Below are 20,420 nucleotides of genomic sequence, written 5' to 3' on the forward strand. Positions count from 1 at the left end.
AGGGTTTAAATTCTCTTCAAATTTTAATGGCAATTAATGAATAATTCAATTATACAAAATAGCAATAAATTAAAATTAATTTACTAAACTTTTCTAAAGACAGGTGCCTTAATTTGATTAAAAAAAACAATAGATGATGTATTCAAGTACAATATGCTAACTGACTTCTATTTAAGCTTCTTTATTACATTGTCATAGTTACACTAATTTAAGAAAGTTGTTGTGTAACCGGTTCTGGTATAATTTGTTATATTGTTATACTTTGTATATAGTATTTGTAAATTACAATATACCTACATTGCTGTAAATATTTGTCAAATAACGAAATGCTTATTACAGTATTTTTGAAATTATCTAAAACATTTGATACAATATAACACAAAATTCTGCTATACAAGCTTGAGGAATGTGGAACACGAGAAATAGCATTATCTTCGTTTGGTAGCTATTTAAGTAACACAAAACAGACTGTCCAAATTGGAAACTTTCGAAGTGAATGTACAGTAGAACAATCCAGTATGGCGTGCCACAAGGAACAGTCCTAGGGTCAATTATATGTATGCAATTAAATTAAATTCCCTATTGTTTAACATCAAACAATGAACCAATTAACTTTCAATTCAAACTTTTTCACATTAAGTTTAAATTTAAATAAAAAAACTAAAGTTACTTCGTTTCCAATTTAGTTATGAATAAACGACATTAAGGCAGATCAATAATTGTGCATTGCATTGTTCAGACACTACTAGCTACTCTACAATAAATATGAAAATGAGTTGAAACCACGCGCAGAGAGAAATATAATTGAAGAAAACATTCCATTAACAACTCATCAAATTTCCTCCGTGTGTCGGTGACTAGTCCTTCTTCCACGACTAGTACATGTGCAAGGAATATGCAGATAAAGTATTCAATTCTAATATTAAATTTCAATTCTCTTTTATAGTTTTACTAAGTCTGTTATTTAGCAGTTTACTTAATTCTAACAAATTAACAATTTAGAAAAATTCAACATTTCATACAAACTTAATACTCCATTTATGTAATTTTAAAAAAAATATCAAAGAAATTACACATCAAGATTCGATACTAACAAAAAAAATCTGATTCGAAAGAATTTTAACTTGTTTTTACTACAGAATTTATTAATCTAAGTTTTTAATAGCAACAAACAGTTAAATATTCTTTAGTTACTTGTTTAAACGCAAACACGTCATGCCGGGGCGTCATTTAGGGGGCAGGGAGGAGCAATTGCCGCCACTCAGTTTGAGATTTGTATAGATTTTATCAATAGAATAGTAACAAGTCAGTGAAAAACGCGAAATTTTACTTATATCAAGGGGTCTTGAACCCCCAAGCGAAATCTGAAATGGCGCTCTTGACATGTTACAAGTGTTCAAAAACTCTAAAGTATCCTGGTTAAATTCACACAAGTTAATCCTTTGCGAAATTTTAATTTACAAAATGAATTTATTTAAACAAAGGATATTCATTAACAAGTAAACAATTTAGATTGAACATTAGAAAAAGAAAGAAATCTTACTTAATTGCATGGTCCTTAAAGTTAGAAGTGAGTTTTAAAACCAATCAATTTAATTTGTCTAATTTTTCTCATATTTAAAGGAATTTCATTAAATTCAGGTATTTTATTAAGTTAACAGTAGTAATGTATATAGACTAGTTTGACGGGAACACAGAACTGGTTTAGCAAAGAAAATTAACATTTCAGCACTTCCTTATTTTACAGTAGAATTTTAACTGTGCCTGAACCACACTTTCACTAAACAATTGTACCACGTGAAATAGTACGATTTACTTCATTATCAATGACTAAATAATTTTTTCATGCCAAAATTACGATTGATTTTAGTGTTAACTGATGACCTTAACACTATTCGATGATTTCAACTCTATCTGATGATATATATAGGAGTAGTGTTGGTCACGCCACTCGCACAATCCTCGAGACTTGGAGAAGAGAGAGGGATGCGCAATGCAAGTCCCTCGTGGTGGCAAGCGTAACACTCGTGCTAAGAAAGAAACTTCCTTTTAAAAAATCATTTAAATTACTTTAGAATATAATTCAATAACCAATGATCCGATTTCGATTAAACAAACAGCATTTTGAAGGAAATTAAATGCTCTATTATTTTATAATTATTATTTTAAAGAAAACCTAAAATATTTTCTACCTAAACAAATACTTTTTTATTATAAGTAAATAACAAATACCTTGAAAAGGTCTCATTAAAAAACACTGGAATAATATTTGAATTATTACATAATGTATTTTACTGTATTTTGTAACAGGATGAAGAGAAAGCAAGCAGCGAAGAATATGATAAGCTCATGAAGGCTATTGGCCACTTCGGACCATTCCAGAAACGCTTCTTGTACTTGGGAAATGCACTTTTCTGCATACTTATAGCAATGCCATTCACTAATATGGTATTCTCGATGAACATTCCGGAACATTGGTGCAAAGTCCCGGGAAGAAATCTGACCAACTTTACGCTGGAAGAATGGAAGAATCTGACTCTACCAAGGTAAGATTCACTGTTTCGTTCACATTTTAGACTAGTGGTGTCTGTTCAGGTAGACTGCAGTCTGTAGAGGGAAATAGGCCCGCTTATATAAATAGGCTTGCTAGGTATGTGCCCACAGGTGCCACCGCTGTGCAGGGAACAGATAATAAAACGTCCTTAACTTGAAAGAAAACAAGCCGTTAAAAACCACTAGAGTTAGAATAAATATGATACCTACGAAACATCTCTATTGTCAGTTGCATTTGTGTCTGTATTATTGATAAAGTTTTCTTACCGCCACCTAGAGCAAGGAATGCTGGGACTTCGTTCTGTAAGTAACCAGAGTGCAAACGGTGATGGGTATATAGTTCATCACAGAAAGGAAATGTTTACTCACAGTGTAACCAGTGCGCTATTGATCTCAAAAGCTGGTCTGTCGAGACATTCTCATGAAGTGAGATTGACAATAATATCGCCCAAATTACAAGCAAGCGAAGGATCTTTTAAATTTGACGGAATGTATTTTCTTTTGTCCTTAAACGATTTTAACATCATAGAATAGAAGTAAAGAAAAATGTCATGATTGCTTTGTTTGTCGTTCGTGTCATACGTTTGTCTTCTTTATAATCGCAATCGAATTTTAGTTTCAGTGGGCACGAAACTGATATATCGTAGCCTAAGTGAAGTGCTGCTAATTTCGTTCAATGAAGTAGCAATAGTACGGATTTCGATGTTACTTTTACAAGAGCAATGAAGGAAACGGAATTGCTGCCATAAAATTTCTTTTTCTAAACAGAAGTTGTATGTGTTGTATACTTCCTAAAAATATTCAACTCTTTGATGGGAACTTTGTTTTCAGTAGTTACCCCTCGGGTGCTTTTATTATCTGATGGATGGCAGAACCATGCCGAATATAAATCCAAAAGACAGTCTCAAGACGCACTTGTCGAGGACAGAGAAGTCTTTTATTAAACACATCTATAGACACACACCACGATTTAGTGTCGCTTTCGGAGCGCATCCAAAGATACATTCCCCATTAATAATAATCATCATCATTTGTACGAGGGCCACTATTTATATTTTGTGCCTTCGCAACACTGATTGTAGTTATGCGCCATTTTTCGTTTGGTTACAAACGTTTGACATTGTTGACCATAACCGCATTTCAAATGTTTTGTCAATAGCTTTATTTGTGTTGTTTACGTTGACTTGAACAGTGTTTCTTCCAGGCATGTTTGTTGGGGGCACTGCCCCCCCCCGGAGCTATGAGAATGCCTTTCCCGGAGACCAAAATAATATGTCTATAATATAATAATAAATAGAATAGTACCAGCAGTGCTCCCCCCCCCCCGCCGGAACATTTCTTCTGAAAGAAATACTAGACTTGGAGATTGCGTGTGACAACAGAAAAATTGAATTAACTCGTGAACATTTTCGTGTGATGATTTATTACGATTTTCGACGTGGATTTTCAAGACAAGATTGCACCAACTTACTTCCATATTTGACGATGAAGCCCCATCCTTTGCCACTGTGAAACGCTGGTATAACGATTTTACTCGTGGCCGCCATTCGCTCACTGACGAAATTCGCGAAGGTCGTTCAAAATCAGTTGTTATTCAAGAAAACATTGATGCTGAGCAAATCCTGAAACTGCAAGATCGTCATGTGACATACTGTAAGATTGAGGCAACCCTAGGCATTAGTTCCACCAGCATGTATAAAATACTATATGATCATTTTGCTGTGAGAAAGGTTTGTTCTCGTTCGATCCCACATAATTTGACAAAAACTCAAAAAGAAGCTCGCGTAGATTGGTGCACACAAATGTTCAATAAATACAATGGCGGTGCTTCAAAAGATGTATATATAATATTGTAACAGGTGACGAATCATGGATATGTATGCATATGAGCCGCAACGTAAATAGCAGTCGACTGTATATGGGTATTTCAAGATGAATCAAATCCAACAAAAGTTTTTCGCGCTCGAAGTACATCGAAGCAAATGGTCGTCTGTTTTTTCGGGAAAGCTGGCCATGCGGTAACTGTGCCTTTAGAGGAAGGTAGAACGGTCAAGTGTGAACGGCACACAACAATTCGTTTGCCGGAGATCTTCGGTCAAATACGGAAAACAAACAAGCGCCGTCGAATCATTCTTCATGAAGACAATGCGAGCTCTCACACATCTCGTCTAACAGCCGACTATTTGAACACTCAAAAAATCGAGTTGATGGGTCATCCACCGTACAGTCCTGATTTGGCACACAAACGACTTCTTCTTGTTCCCGAATGTCAAGAATAAATTGCGTGGACAACGATTTTCGTCGGCGGAAGAAGCCGTTGATGCGTTTAAAAACCATATTATGGAGGTGTCTCAAGAAGATTGGAAGAAATGCTTTGACAAATGGTTCGAACGAATGTAAAAGTATATTGATCATAAAGGAGAATATTTCGAGAAACAATAAATCAATTTTCAATGGCAAATTACAGTTTTTTCTCATTGTTAGGTTCAAAATATTAATAGTGGCTCTCGTATTATCCCATTGTTGGGAGGTTGCTTACCGCAATGCTTTATAGTCTTCAGTTAAGCTCCAAAGTTCTTTGTCCTCACATACGATTTCTGTTTAGATACCGACCAGCCTCCTTCCTCTCTTACCTATCACCACTGCTCTCACGTCTCTCATGAAGTTCCTTCTCATATTATGCATTAACCAGATTATCTTCCTCTTTTCAATTACATTTAAAATTGTTCTTGTCTCTCCACCAATTATAACAACCTCTTATTCATTTTCCACTCTACTCACCTATTTCTCCCCATGCTTCTGCACACCCACATTTCGGAAAGCTTCCATTTTTTTTTTATCGCTTTTGTGTGATGTCTGTGTTTCTGCCACATACAGAACGAAACTCCACACGAAGCATTTTACAAGCCTTTTCTCATTTATTCAAGAGCCCACAAAAGATAATTTTCTTCCTCTTAAATGCTTCTTTCACCATTCTTATGCTTGCTTTCATTTCACATTATCCATTAAAGGGGTTAATATTTGCTGTTATTTGAAAGTGGGAAGTTATGTTTGTTTTATTTTCTGTTACTAGGAGGAGAATAAAATCATTTTTGATTGTTTTTGCTAGAAAATCGTCAAATATGAGTATTAATTAACAGTTACAATATCTTCTTATAGCCCCTTTTCTTTTTATAAAATTTGTTGCGCAGGATTGCGCTTCTGATTAGGCCTTATTTGTTGTCAAATAACTTGAAGCATTTGCCGTCAATACGCGAAGATAGAGATGATGTTTAAGTAAATGGATGTTCTTTTGGTAGGGAATAGAAGCTCTCTACCAAATGCCCCAATATTACTATCCCCGCTATTGTCGTTTATGCAACTGCTTTGTGTCCTTCTTTCTCCTTTTAAATAAGAAATCTTAAGATATTTATCAAAATGATTCTGTGCGCAACGTTCCTCAAATGCCTTTAATAGATAGAAACGTTTCTTGGAAGTAGGAAAATTAAGGCATGTTTTGTAGAGACCTGCACGGGCCTGGCTTGAGCGGGCCGACCCTGTTATTTCTTTGGGCGGGCCGACACTGATTTCTCTTCAGATCGGGCCGGGCTGGGGCCGATTAATTGCAATTTTTTTTAATAATTATTGACTTTCGTTAAACGATAATTGGAATAAAGCCAAACGTTGAAGAAGTGTGCCCGTGAAAAATGTTACAAAGAATGCAATAGCTGTTTACAGTTTGTGTTGCTTAGCGGCTCCACTTTCACTATAGAGGATTGCAGGCATTGCACGGTAAATTGAACTCTGACCTTGACTTTCACTGAACCCAAAATATGACAAGAAGGGGTGGGAAAGTTTTGCCTGTCGCTAAACAATATTGCCATCTTCACATTATGCTAAAAATCAATTAAGTTAGATTTTTGTTCTCTCGATGACAAACAAAGTTCTAGGAGACAATGGTACCATTCGGGAGGCAAGCGTCAGGTTGTGAACCAGAGTTTAGAAAATGTTTCTGAGGGTTAGGTCAAGTTTAACACTAAATTTTGAGAAAGATTGGGCTTCGAGCTAAATTTTTTAAAAATTTATCGGGCCGGGGTCGGGTCAAAATCTTTTAAAATTTATTGGACCGAGGTCGGGCTTGGGCCAAGAATTTTAAAAAACTTATCGGGCCGGGCCAGGCTCGGGCCGAAAACTTCGGCCCGTGCAGGTCTCTAATGTGTTGTCTTTTCCAACATTTAGCACAGTAGTGTGTACAAGGTATTGTGAGCGGGAGGAAGGAAGATTGCATAATATGAATAAAATCAATAAAATAATTAATATGCAAAATGCAAATGTGGGAGGAGACTTGATATGTAAACTAAAAATTACTCCAAATTAATGCAACCTCCAGTCACAAAGTTAATTTACTAAATGAGTTCAGTCGGTAGAGTCTTAAATTCAATGAAATTAAAATTTTGAAAAGTAAAACAAAATTAGTTTTAGCATGAAACTCTAGATTACAGGTAATCTATGGTTTTAACACCCATCCTGCATGAGAAAGATACCCAAGATACACACATCGCCTTCACGATTCCTTCATAAACCCAGCTTCTGGCCTGAAAAGGAAACAAAAGAACAAAAGGGTAACACATACCTTACGGCCATTCTGTACTGTAGACAAGAAAGAAGTCCATAATTCCAGGGATAATCTTTTTTAATGCACCGCTTCAATATATAAGATGCACATAATATTGAGATTTTACAGAAGCACACGCGCGCGCACGGTCTCGCAATGAGACCTGAAAAAAAATATTTTAATAAAATTATTTCTCTTTGAAACTTAATCACCTTTTCTGAGCTCTCATATTTTTATTGTTCGTGCACGTTTTAATTATTTATCCCAATATCTTCTCACTTGCAGTGTCTCTGCCTTTCACTATGGTATGCACCTCCTTGGAGTATTTCTTCCGTTTCCGGCGACCATTCTCCGTCTTCTCCTGTCGTGCTGCTATACTATCCCACCAGTCGTACTCCCTCTAACTCTGGAGTTCTGCTGCGTAAGCGGCGGTTCTGTGGGCAGACCTCTATGTAATGGCAATATTAAATAACTGAATATATACTGAGAGTTCCATTAGCCTGTCATTATCTGATGCATTGGCGTTATATTGCACTAACCGCGCCTACTTTATACAAGCGTAAAAGCTCAGTCACTTGTATTAACCAGCATTTAAATACTCTGTACCGTATCGTAGTATTGGTGACGGCCTAAAGAGTTAGGCATAGAGTTTGTCTTTTACCAATACTGCGCCTAACTGGAAACAATATTAACAGATGACATGGCGTGTGACGTTAAACAGCAAAAGTTGAAACTTGTGCGAAGCACTTCACATAATATACGTTGAAGGATTGTCTCTTCACACTAGTGACACTTTGTAAATGTTTTAATTAATATAAAATCACTTTGCGGACAGTCCCGCAAACCGCACATTAGTAAATATTGGTAGTTCCTCCTACGCTCTCATTCTACCAACAGAATATGAGTTCAGCGTTACGAAGATTAACAGGCGGTAAATTGGTGCTTAGTGCACATTTAATATAACACACGCACTATGTATCTGGTTTGAACTAAATCACTGATATGTTCCACGCATATCTGCACACAACGAATGTTGATTATAAAATTGCAAGTAACTGGCGGTAAAATTAATCACTCTGAATTTCGTGTTCGATGTACACGATTCACGATCCAAGAAGCAACTGTCTTTTCTCTGGTGTCCCGAAATGTTATATTTCCCTCACGGTTCATTGTTCGCTCCAACTTTTGGGTTGGGCCAAACCACTATAGCCCGCTTCACTCGAAATGGGTGTGGGAGGTACATCCCTCACCTGTAGGCTCTTAATGACCTAAATATTTCGATCGTTAACACTTTTCAAATTCTTTTTCACTTTGTAGTTCACTTCAATAACATCATTAACAGTCACTATGCGTGTTAGATAGCTTATTAATCAAGCTTTCACTTAGTGTATGTCACTCACTAACACTGTGTTGTATATAATAGAAAAATTAAAATAAACAACCAAAATTATTCACACTTGATCACTTGACAGGTTTACGTACACTACTTGACGAGTGGTACCATCTAGTGGCGACACCCGTAACTGTCTGTCCAAGTGACATTGAATATTGCAACTTTCTGAAACTGATGCATTGAAGGATTATGCTTATTATTTGCTTATTCATATTAATTACACATTTAAATAAACCACACCAGAGACTAACATATGAAATGAACCCTAAACAAGGCTGTCGTAGCCTGACACATGAAAATAAGCAATATAAAACAATTAGCGAGTTCTCTTCTCTCTGCCAACAGTAGTGCATTTCGCCAAGGTTTAAAAAAAATATAAAACTGAGGTGTGTGTTCGTCTTCTGAATACCTTCCACAACCATAGGCTAGGTCCATAACTGTCATTAGTACAAGCCAATTATAGTAAGTAAAATATATATCGAGCTAAATATATCTAAAACTACGGGAACACCCAGAAAGTTTATTTACAAAACATTACACATACTATTATACACGCATCATGTATCAGCGGAGCAGCAGAAACAATCTTTTAAACAGAGACATCTTGCGGCTGTCACCGTACTACGACAAACAGCGTTCTAGACGACTACCACTAATACTCAAGTGGACTCGTCCACAATTTTGAATTTGTCAACTTCCCTTACTCTGACGGGAGATCGTTGACCAAACGACGCATCTAGAGCCAAACTTGCTAAAAAGGGGTGTGTCTTGAAAAACTAGCACCTCTTTGTATTCTGGATTCTCTCATAGACACGCTAAAAATTTTATGATTTTGAAAGCATTGTATTTTGCGACTCCGTGTCGCTATCGTGGCAGTGAATGCTCCTGCCTACAACTACCCTAGGAATTGAGACTAGCTATCCGTATATTCGAAAACTGGAGCTCATAGGTATTCCACCCATATACAGATGGTTACATTGATTCCTATATTTTCTCACGACGTGGGCGGCCAGGGCTCCGTTAGGAACACAAGCTTTCTTTAGGTTTTTTTTTGTGTGTGTGAGCCTTCGCTGCTTCTCTGCCAGCAAAATAGCGTATCTTAACTATAGAATTTTCTCTCTTCTTCGAAGTTTATATTAATTATTATTAAAATATCATTACTCCATTCTGATGTCCTGTCCTGTAGTTAGCTAATGTTCAAATTACATATTCAAAATAAACAACATAACACTATATATACATAAAAATACCAATAAAAGATTCATGCTCCCGCAGATACGTATGCAAATTCTATTAAACCTCATATGCAAATCCCTAATTAAATAGTAAAAATATTCATATATTGACGAAAAATTTAACTATGGAAATCAAACTAAAACACAGTTCATGTGTCGTTTACAGTATATCATATTGTTTCCTTGCAGAGAACTGGATAACAGAGGAGAACACAGCTTCAGCAAGTGTAAAATGTACAATGTCAATGAGTCGTGGGTCGAGGAGCCAGGGTTTCATGAAATATTAACTCTGAACGCCAGTGAGAGAGAAGTTATAAGTAAGTATTAATTATGTTTAAAAACATTGTGTAACATTTAAGTATTAATTATGTTTAAAAGATTTGTTATTGTAGTAAAAATTAACTGACTGACGGAAGATTGACCACAGTGAAATAATTAAAGGGAATTAATACATTTTTTTAATTAAAGGGAATCTAGACTACTGCTTCAGCACAATTACATAAGAAAACTAAATATAGGATAAAATTAAAATGCATACTGAAGTGCTTAAGAAAGGTATTCCATAATATCACTCATGCTTAGATAAATTGTAATACTTTGTTGGTCAAAGTTACAGAATAGGGACAATTTCCACATCTTAAGACTGACTGAATGAATGAATGAATAGGGAGTTAATGGGGACGTTAGCAACGAGTCTACATGTCCCCGTCACGATCAATACGGTTGCTCTGGACTAAAAGATGTAAAGAGAAAAAGGTTAAAACACTAGAGCGCAATAAACGAACGTGCTGCTAAATAAAAGGAGAAAATGAAAAAGAGAAAATAAAAGAATAAATAATCTAAAACAGATAACAATAACAATATAGAGAAAAACAATAAAAGCTAAAAGAAATTAAAAATTTAGCAGCAATAAAAAGCGACGACACATTAAAACAGCTCAGAGAACGTGAGCAACCCCAGAAGCTTTAACAAAGTCAAGTACCCGGCGAACAATATCATGTGAATCCCCCAAAGCGCGGGTAAGAACAGAAGGCAATCCGAAACGTTCTCTGAGAGCTGAGTATTCAGGACATTCAACAAGAAAGTGCTGAATACTCAGCGGGACTATACACTCCTCACAGTACGGACGGTTCCATCTTTGCAGCAAGTAGCCATGCGTCAGATGAGAGTGTCCGATACGCAGACGCGCCAGGAGCACTTCATCTCGACGACGATGGCACGACGACGTACGCCATTCTCCTAGGAGTGGCTTGACTACATGTAACTTATTCTCAAGAGCCTGGTCCCAATCTGCTTGCCAGTGAGAGCGCAACAAAGAATAGAAATGACGCTGAAGATCGGAGCAGGGAAGGCTATGCTCCAGTGCAACCCCGGCCAAGGCGGCGTTCTTGGCAGCTGTGTCAGCACGTTCGTTTCCCCGGATACCGACATGACCTGGCACCCAGCAGACAACGACGACACAACCCTGTTGCTGCAATTCATGGCATCTCACAAGAATGTCCTGCACGACAGAGTGCATACTAAAGACATTCTGTAGACTCAAAATCACACTCTGAGAATCGGTGCAAATAACCACACGACGGAGGGAAAGCGTGAGAGCGTGGTCTAAGGCAAGCTTAACTGCAGTCAATTCAGCAGTGAAGACGGAACACAGGCGATGCAAAAGAAATTCGGAGCTGGCCCCGTCGGTGACAAAGGCACAGCCTACAGAATCCTCATTCTTAGAACCGTCCGTAAAGAACACACTAAAGTCGGGGTACTGATCTAACAGTGCGGCAAACTCTTGCTGGTACACCTGGGAACTAGTTTGCTGTTTCGAATGCATAGACAAACGTAAATCATGGCGAGGTAGACGAAGCAGCCATGGGGGAACAGCACAAAAGTGAACCAATGAAAGAGAGGGCCACACGAAATCGTCGCCAAGAAAACTCTCACACGCACGGATGTACCATGGACGTGTAGAGCGAGGACGTGCAGCATAGCGCTCGTATATCCGACCACCACGGAGACATGGTCTACACGGGTGGTCTGGAATACAACGCACATGCGCAGAGTAATTAAGAAGTAGTCTGCTGCGACGATATGATAACGAAGGTTCATTGGCCTCAGCATACAAGCTGGCGACGGGACTAGTTCGGTAGGCGCCAGTAGCAAGACGAATACCCAAGTGCACTGTGTCAAGTTGTCGTAATAGAGAAGCACGAGCAGAACCATAGACAATACAGCCATAGTCTAACTTGGACCGAATTAGACTACGGTACAAACGAAGCAGAACAGTACGATCAGCACCCCATGTGCGGTGGGAAAGGACACGAAGGAGATTCAGAGCACGAAGACAAGAGTATTTAAGATTCCGTATATGTGGTGCCCACGACAAGCGACGGTCAAAGACCAGACCCAAGAAACGGACTGTATCAACGAATGACAAACGGGTGCCATCGAGGTACAAGTCCGGGTCAACAATGCAGGTACGCTGCTGGCAGAAGTGAACACATTGGGATTTCTCGGTGGGATTTCTCGAAATCCAGTCTCATTCGACCAGCGAACAAGACGATTGAGAGTCAGTTGAAGCTGTCGAGTAACGCCGCAAAGGTGACGGGAGCGACAGAAAATTACAAGGTCGTCAACATACAGCAAACCAGACACAGAAGCCTGGATCTCCGAAAGAGCGCTGTTCACGGCGACAGCAAACAACGTGACACTAAGGACACTGCCTTGTGGAACACCATTTTCTTGTACAAAGCGCTCTGAGAGATTAGAACCCACACGCATTCTAAAGTGTCGCTCGTGAAGAAAATTCGAGATAAATTGGGCCATATGCCCACGGAGACCCCAGTCATATAATTGTTTTAGGATTCCGTAACGCCATGTGGTGTCATACGCCTTCTCTAAGTCAAAAAATATAGCTACAAGATGTTCGCCGTTGAGAAAGGCGTCTTGAATTTGACCCTCAAGATAAGTGAGATTGTCTGCAGTCGATCGGAATCGACGAAATCCACTTTGAAGCTTGCTCAGAAGTGAATTGAATTCCAAATGCCACACCAGGCGCTTGTTGACCATGCGTTCTAACAGCTTACAGACGCAGCTCGTGAGAGCAATGGGTCTGTAGCTCGTGGGGCTAGTTGCGACTTTGCCTGGCTTCAAGATAGGAAGAACGAGAGCCTCACGCCAAGCAGGTGGAAAAAACTCCTCGACCCAGAGGCGATTATACAGTTGCAAGAGAGCAAGCTGTGTATCGCGGGGGAGGTTGCGCAACATCTCGTAGGGTATACGATCAAGCCCTGGAGCAGTATTGGATGATTCACGAAGAGCAGAATCAAATTCAACGAGGGTGAAAGGAGCATTGTAATCTTCGCTGTTGGCGGTACGGAAGTTTAACGGGTTCCGCTCTAAACGCGCCCTAATGGGAACGAATGCTGGAGGATAATGTTCAGACTCAGAGATAGAGGCAAAATACTGACCGAAATTGTGTGCTATCTCCGAAGGATGCGTAACTAAGACACCATTCACAGACAAAGCAGGAACATCAACAGTAGGAGAATTGCCATTAAGAGAGCGGACCCGACGCCACACAGTGGACATCGCTGTGCGACTATTGATGGACGAAACGTAATTCATCCAGCTTTGGCGCTTCGAAAGCTTGATAAGACGTCTAGCTCGAGCACGTAGAATGCGGAAACGCTGCAGATGGTCGGCAGTGGGATGACGTTTAAAAGGGGCAAGAGTGTGCCGACGAGCTAGGATAGCCTCACGGATTTCCGCAGACCACCATGAAACACGCCGGCGGGAAACGTCGCCACCGCATTCTGGAATGGAACCATGAGCAGCACGAAGAACAGTCTGCTCAAAAGCCTCAGCCACAACAGCTACAGGGAGATCATCACGACAATGAAACTTACTGAGATCTTAAGACTGAAGTCACATCTAGGGACAGTTTTGCTGTTCTACAAAAACACTCCGTGGTTTCTATTGACTATAAGAAAAAAGCTTTTTGCAATATCTTTGTAAATAATATGTCAGAAAATGTATTAACTCAATACACTTTTGTTTCTTTGCTACAGGTTTTAATATTCACTCCTTGTTCCGCTAAAAGGTAGTAAATTCAAGATGGCACTAGCAAAACAGCAACGCAGGTGGTATATTTTGGATTTTCACTCAAGAAAGAGTGTCGCGTCTGTGCAAAATGCGCTCAGGTGCAAATTTCATGTGAAACTACCTTCGAACAAGTCAGCTTTGAAGTGGTAACTTACAACGATTTCGTTAAGAAGGGTGCATCTATGAAAAGTGAAAAGGGCATACCGGCCGACCATCAGTGCCGCAAGAAGTTATTGATCACGTGAGAGAAACCTTTGTGCGGAGCCCCAAGAAATCTGTGCGCAGAGCTAGCAAAGAACTACAAATTCCAAGAAGCACGTTAGCAATGTGTTACGCAAACGCTTGCATTTTTATCTGTATAAACTACAATTAGTGAAGAAGTTGAAACTTGAACACCATCCAAAGCGACTGCTGTTCTGTTTGGATCTCCAACAAATACTCGAAAATGATAACCTAATGTCCAAGACCATTTTCGGTGATGAATCAAGCTTCTACTTGCATGAAAACATCAACAGACACAATGTGCAAATATGGGCATCGGAGAATCTCCACGCCACGCTTCTTATCTTGAAGGTCAATCAGTGTCTAGCGAAAGTTACCTAGATATGTTACGGTTTGATTTCACAACTTACTGAGGTAAGTGACTATCTTTTCTAACAAGATGAAGCAACACCGCACTGGCATCGTAATGTACGTAAGTTTCTCAATGAGCTCCTGCCGAACAGATGGATTGGTCGTGCTGGACGCAATGACCAAGTGTTTTTTCCAGTAGCCTCAAAGATCGCCGGATCTTACTGCACGTGATTTCTTACTGTGGGGGTATATCAAAAACATAGAGTAAGTATCTGCACTACCCCTACCATGGAAATTCTGAAGGAACGAATCACAGAAGCTATCAACACAATCACGCCGTATACGCTTTGAATAGTTGGAGTAACCTTGATTATCGAATACATGTTTGCAACGTGACACGTGAGGCTCACAACAAATGCCTGTAATTAACATATACCACATGAAACTTTATGCGTTGATACGCCTTTATGCAAAAAATGAACTCAAAGTTCCAAAAAGTTTTCACTTTATAACCAATTAAAATCTCTGGGTGTTTTTCTGAATACTCTGTATTATTTCTAGAATACGTTCGTGCCTTATATGCTACCCTTAGGGATAATTTCATCGATGATGTTATGGTATTGTGCCTTAACGGCAAGTGTTCGATCCTACTACGGATGATTGTACGTGGTTTGTGGAGCATTAAGGAATTTCTATAACAATAGACGTTCCAAGTATCAGAGTTAATGGACATTATGACACGCTCAAGATAGTCACTGAAACTCGTGTAAGGTATAACTTCCGTCGCATCGTGTCTGCACAGACGCCAGCAAAATTGCATTTCTACGCCTGCCAGCTATTAATAACACAGATAAGAATGAACGAATTTCAATACAATTTTCTTTGAGTTGAAAAAGGAGGCTTATTACTTTGATCTTACTGAATTGCATCTCAGTATTAAAATTGTTGCTAAGATTACATAGCCTGTTGTGTAGCCCCTTGTTGATGGTTGTATATTCTCTTTAACTAAGTAACTCTATGGCCTATGGAACCCGGAGGTTGAATGTCGCGTTCACAAAAGCTTTCCACTGGCTTCTATCCGTAGCCAACTGGAACCATTTTCTAGTTTGTATTCCTATTTCTGCGTGATCCATCTTAATATTGGCCTTCCATATGAGCTTAGGTCTTTCTAATGGTCGTTTTTCGACTGGTCTTCCAGTTAAGACTTTGAAAGCGTTCCTATTTTCTTCTATCCTGGCTACATGATCTGTCCACCTCAGCCACCTAGACTTGATGATCCTAACAATGTTTGGTAAACGGTATAAATTATGTAGTTTCCGCCATTCACCAATCCCGTTCCTCTTAGATCCGAGTCTCAGTATCTTATTCTCAAATACTTTCAGTCTATGTTCTTCCCTCAGAGCAAGCGACCATGTTCCGCAACCATACAGAACAGGCATGATCATCGTTTTATACATTTTAAGCTTCAAATTCCTGACATGTTTCGCAACAAGAGAACTTAAATTATCACACTAATTTCCTGCTTTTAGTCGACATTTAATTTCTTCGTGAATATTGTTTTCGACTGTTAATATTGATCCTAGATATTTGAAAGTATCCACTTTATCGAAAGTTTTATTCAATATTTTTCGCATCCATAACTTGCCGTATTACGATCCCAACGAACTTCCATGTACTTTGTTTTCTCTGCACTTACTTCTAAACCCATGTCCTTACAAGTGTTTAATAAGACCTCTGTATTTCTTTCTATTGTTCTCCTGTCATCCCTTATCATATTTATGTCATCAGCGTACGCCATAACCTGGTGAAGACAATTCAACTCTAGGCCCTGTTTGCTAAGTTTCATTTTCCTTATAGCCTATTCCAGGACAAAGTTGAATAATAATGGCGACAACGCATCTCCTTGTTTCAGGCCACTCTCGACGTGAAAGCTCCTGGGCAAAAATTTTCCTACCCCTATTTTACTTTGGGATATCTTAATTAATCTAATTAACTTTTTCGGTGTTTCAAATTCTTCAAGAATGTTGTATAATGTTTCTCTAGTCGTAAGTCTTTCTTCTTTTCAAGTATGTGTCGAATGGTAAATGTTTGATCTATAGTTGATCAATTTCGACTAAATCCGCACTGATAATAATCTCCAATAATTTCTTCTATATATGGGGTCAATCATGATAATAGAATGTTTGACACGATTTTATAAGGATGTTGACAGAAGAGAAATCTCTCGATAAGTATTACAATCAGTTTTGTCGTTTTTCTTGTGAATTAAAACAATGATTGATTCTTTTCAGTCTTGTATCAATATTTTCTTGTTCGAGATAAGGAAAATGAGTTCGTGTATCTTGTGCCACAATTTTTCGCCTCCAGCTAAAATTATCGCAGCCGGAATTTCGTCTATACCCAGAGATTTGTGTTTCTTTAATTTCTTTATAGCGGTTTCTAATTCTATTCCGTTAGATTCTGGAATGTACGGTTCTGTGGTGTGTATTTCCATTTCTCCACGCACATTAGTTTTTCACTGCGTGTTAAGCAAATCATAGTAGACCAGTACCTACTTCTACACATGAATAGAACCGCGGGGGTCTAATTAAACTGGTATTCTATGTAATTTCTTGTCGGTAGACCAGGTGTGGTCAGACAGGTAATTAGGAGAGAAAATATTTATTGCTAGACCGTTAGGTGGTTGGACTGGTTCCTGGAAAGGTTAACCGTTAGGAGGGATGGTGTAGTTTTTATAATGGTTGTTAAAATATGCATAAAATACTCTTGGAAAATTATTTATTTTTCACTTCAATATGAAGCTCATTAGAACAGATATGCTGTGATCATATTAATTTGAATTGGATCGTATCTTTTTAATATTTCGATATACTTTTTATGGATCCCTTCGATATGAAGCTGATTAGAACAGCTATGCTGTAATCATATTAATTTTTAATTCGCTCGTATTTTTTATTATCTCGTTTTCATTAAAGAAAACTCAGCATATGTGTTGGTTTGTATGCTAAAGCATACTCCGTAGAACATCTATGCTGTGAGCATATTAATTATTTTTATTGGATCGTATGATTTTAATTCGACTGTATGCAGAACAGCTATGCTGTGATCATATTATTTTTCCCAAATCGTATGTTATACATACTTCATAGAACAGCTATGCTGTGATTATATTAAAGATGGGGAGGGAATAAACTTTATTCAAGCGGGACTTTTAATTCGATCATTTGCATAGCAAATTTAGAACACTCTGAGTGTAAACATATTAAAGATTTGTTTTGCATAATAACGTTATGCTGGTACATATACAGAAAATGGTCTTCGTACGTCTTACGCTGGTGAATTCAAGACACGAACTGAACTTTTCGCGCGCTTTTTGGAAACCGGTTCAGCGAGATTGAAAGATAGCGCTGTCGGGTAATGACCTTACAGGTACGTGTTAAAACATGAAGACAAAAACAAAAGGAAACCTACGCCACTTCGGCTAGACATCACAGAATGCCGACAGAGTAATAAAAACAGGTTTAGTGCCGCGGTACGTGAACATAAGACATTGTCGGCGGAGAATACAAAAGAATATTGAGACCGCGGTAGATAAACATCACAGAATGCCGACAGAGTAATAAAAACAATTTTAATGGCATAGTAGATGAAAATAAGCCAATGTCAGCAGAGAATTTCCTAGCAAATTATCAGGTCCATTACTCTGACAATGGTAATCTTATACTAACCTTATAGTATATCAATAATAAAACTATCATATATACTAACATTGGTACCACCAGAGACGCCTAGCGGCATAATTCTAAATCAGAGGTTACTTGAGCGGTAGATGTTCTTCAGTGCACACATATATGCGCGATTGTTCCATATATTTCTATATATTTTAAGGTGAGTATAGTATATTTGTATTACATGTTTTCAATGCGTGATAAAGCCCTAGCACATATTCGCTATTTCAAACTTAATGTGAGACACCAGTTAATACTAACAGAAGCAATACATGTCTTCCATGTGTTAAGTTTTCTCTCACCGATAAGATTGAGACATTTTCAATAGCCCCACAGTAAAGCAATGAGTATTTAGTTGGAGGACCCTACTCGCATAGCTCCCTTTAGCACTATTGCAATAAACGTTAACTTTGAAACCCAATTACCCAAAAGTGGAGTGAATAGCGTTCAATATTGCGGAAAGTCTAGGGGAAATTTACTGTTAAACACAGGCAAAGCCTCCTCTCTTTCAGCGAGAAAGGGTGCGTTCGCTTTGGAGAAACCATCTATAAAACAAATAACGTTCAGTGATGGAAAAGTCATGGGGCAAATTTACCATTAAACACGGGCAAAGTCCCCTCTCTCAAACGAGGGGTGTATGTCTGCGCTAGCTTCTTGCTTTTTCTTTCATATTCTAAAACCAAGCATAACAACATTTCATTGGCCTTATGCAGAGTCAGTTTGAAGTTTTATTAACACCATGCTACGGGGTTGACTAAGCGATGGTTATCAAAATTGTATTCATTCTCCGATTGGAACGTAGTATTTGACGAAGTTAATCACATGTGAGCAATTAATCTAGAGCAGGGGCTAATCTTTTACCCACAGTTTAGCGTGCGACACAACATTTTGTATTTCGTATTTCATGTATTTTCATTTTTACGGACTATGCATGCGCTCATTTATTTTTCCGTAGTTGCGACATTTATTTTTCTCACCCGATGCATCGGGGTTATATAAGTTAATCATACCCAAATCAGATTTTTAGTTGTACTTAAAGTAGACACTGAATACCAAACAGTGCACCTTCCTTAGTAAAGAGCTAGTATGCCACTAACAAGTCTGCGACTAACCCTTGATTAACGAATTCTCTCTGAATACCGCCCCATATGATTAAAATACGCAAGTCCATATTTCTTACATTTTCAGAGGGTTTCTCACCGGTGCTTGTCCAAAGACAAACAACATCTAACAACAATTTTTCTCACTAAATTACACACCAATATTGCATGCATTATGAAACAACTCAGCGATCATTCCCTTTTTCGCAAAACTTGCGATGGCTATACTATTCCAACGCAAATCTAAACGGGGAGCCTACCGCACAGTTCCATAATAAAAATAGACGAACGTGTTCCTTCTTTCAAGTCAAACCGTAGAAAAGTACCACACATCTACAGGAAAGCCGGCATATCTACGTAGAAAATAGCAACGCAATTTCTGTAATAATCAAATCTATCTCGAGAAACTGTCCACCACACACTGAAACCGCATTCTTTATTTGCTTCTTGTTACCTGTGTTAAAATAATTGAACAAAATTTTTGCCATGAGCAATCTATCTCATGAAATTGTCCCTGCACACTGAAACCTTTTCTTTATCTGTTTCTTCTAATTCAAATATAGCAAACGCAATATCTGCGATGATAACATCTACCTCGGGAAACTACCCCGCCGCAAGCTGAGACCTTTTTATATCTACATTTTTTAGTATAGGCACACTTTTTAGTAGATCACAATTTAAAAATTGCTCATTGAGTAATTACGCAAAAAAGTGAACCAAATAATTATCAGAGTAACAATGTTAGCAAACAAATCAATTAAAAATAAGAATAATGTTGGGTAGTACGCAATTCTGTTTAATCTCGCTTTCAGGATTATGGAAAAACATTCAGTTATAAAAAAATCCCAAGAAATTCCACACTTGCTTCAGCAGTAAACTATGAACTGTAAACGCTACTAAATGATTCTTTCATCTGTGGCGGCTCTTAAGTGACATCACCATGCATTTTCAAAAGAGACTGACTAACTTCTTTTCGTAAGTAGATGGATATTTCCGTAACTAGTCTAATCTACACTTGGTTCTACAGGAAACTATAAAGAGTACTAAATCATATTCATCCTTCAGTGGAGGCTCTTAAACGACATCACTATGCATTTTCTAAAAAAGATTAACTGAGTTCTTTTCGTAACTAGTTTTCTGAAATTTTCC

General features: G+C 38.2%; 1 protein-coding gene across 5 annotated transcripts in view; it reads left to right on the plus strand.

The window, feature by feature from the left end:
• LOC145690836 (carcinine transporter-like) overlaps positions 1-20,420 on the plus strand; it is a 109,323-nt gene that overhangs the window by 47,113 nt on the left and 41,790 nt on the right. For all 5 annotated transcript variants that reach the window (XM_081766174.1, XM_081766173.1, XM_081766175.1 and 2 more), the window contains exons 3-4: positions 2,311-2,546; positions 9,965-10,092. In XM_081766174.1, coding sequence (XP_081622300.1) covers positions 2,311-2,546; positions 9,965-10,092 — 364 coding nt within the window. The remainder of the gene's footprint in view (positions 1-2,310; positions 2,547-9,964; positions 10,093-20,420) is intronic.

The sequence above is a fragment of the Thermobia domestica genome, chromosome 7 (assembly GCF_964235325.1).
Source record: "Thermobia domestica chromosome 7, izTheDome1.hap1.1, whole genome shotgun sequence".
Taxonomy (NCBI): domain Eukaryota; kingdom Metazoa; phylum Arthropoda; class Insecta; order Zygentoma; family Lepismatidae; genus Thermobia; species Thermobia domestica.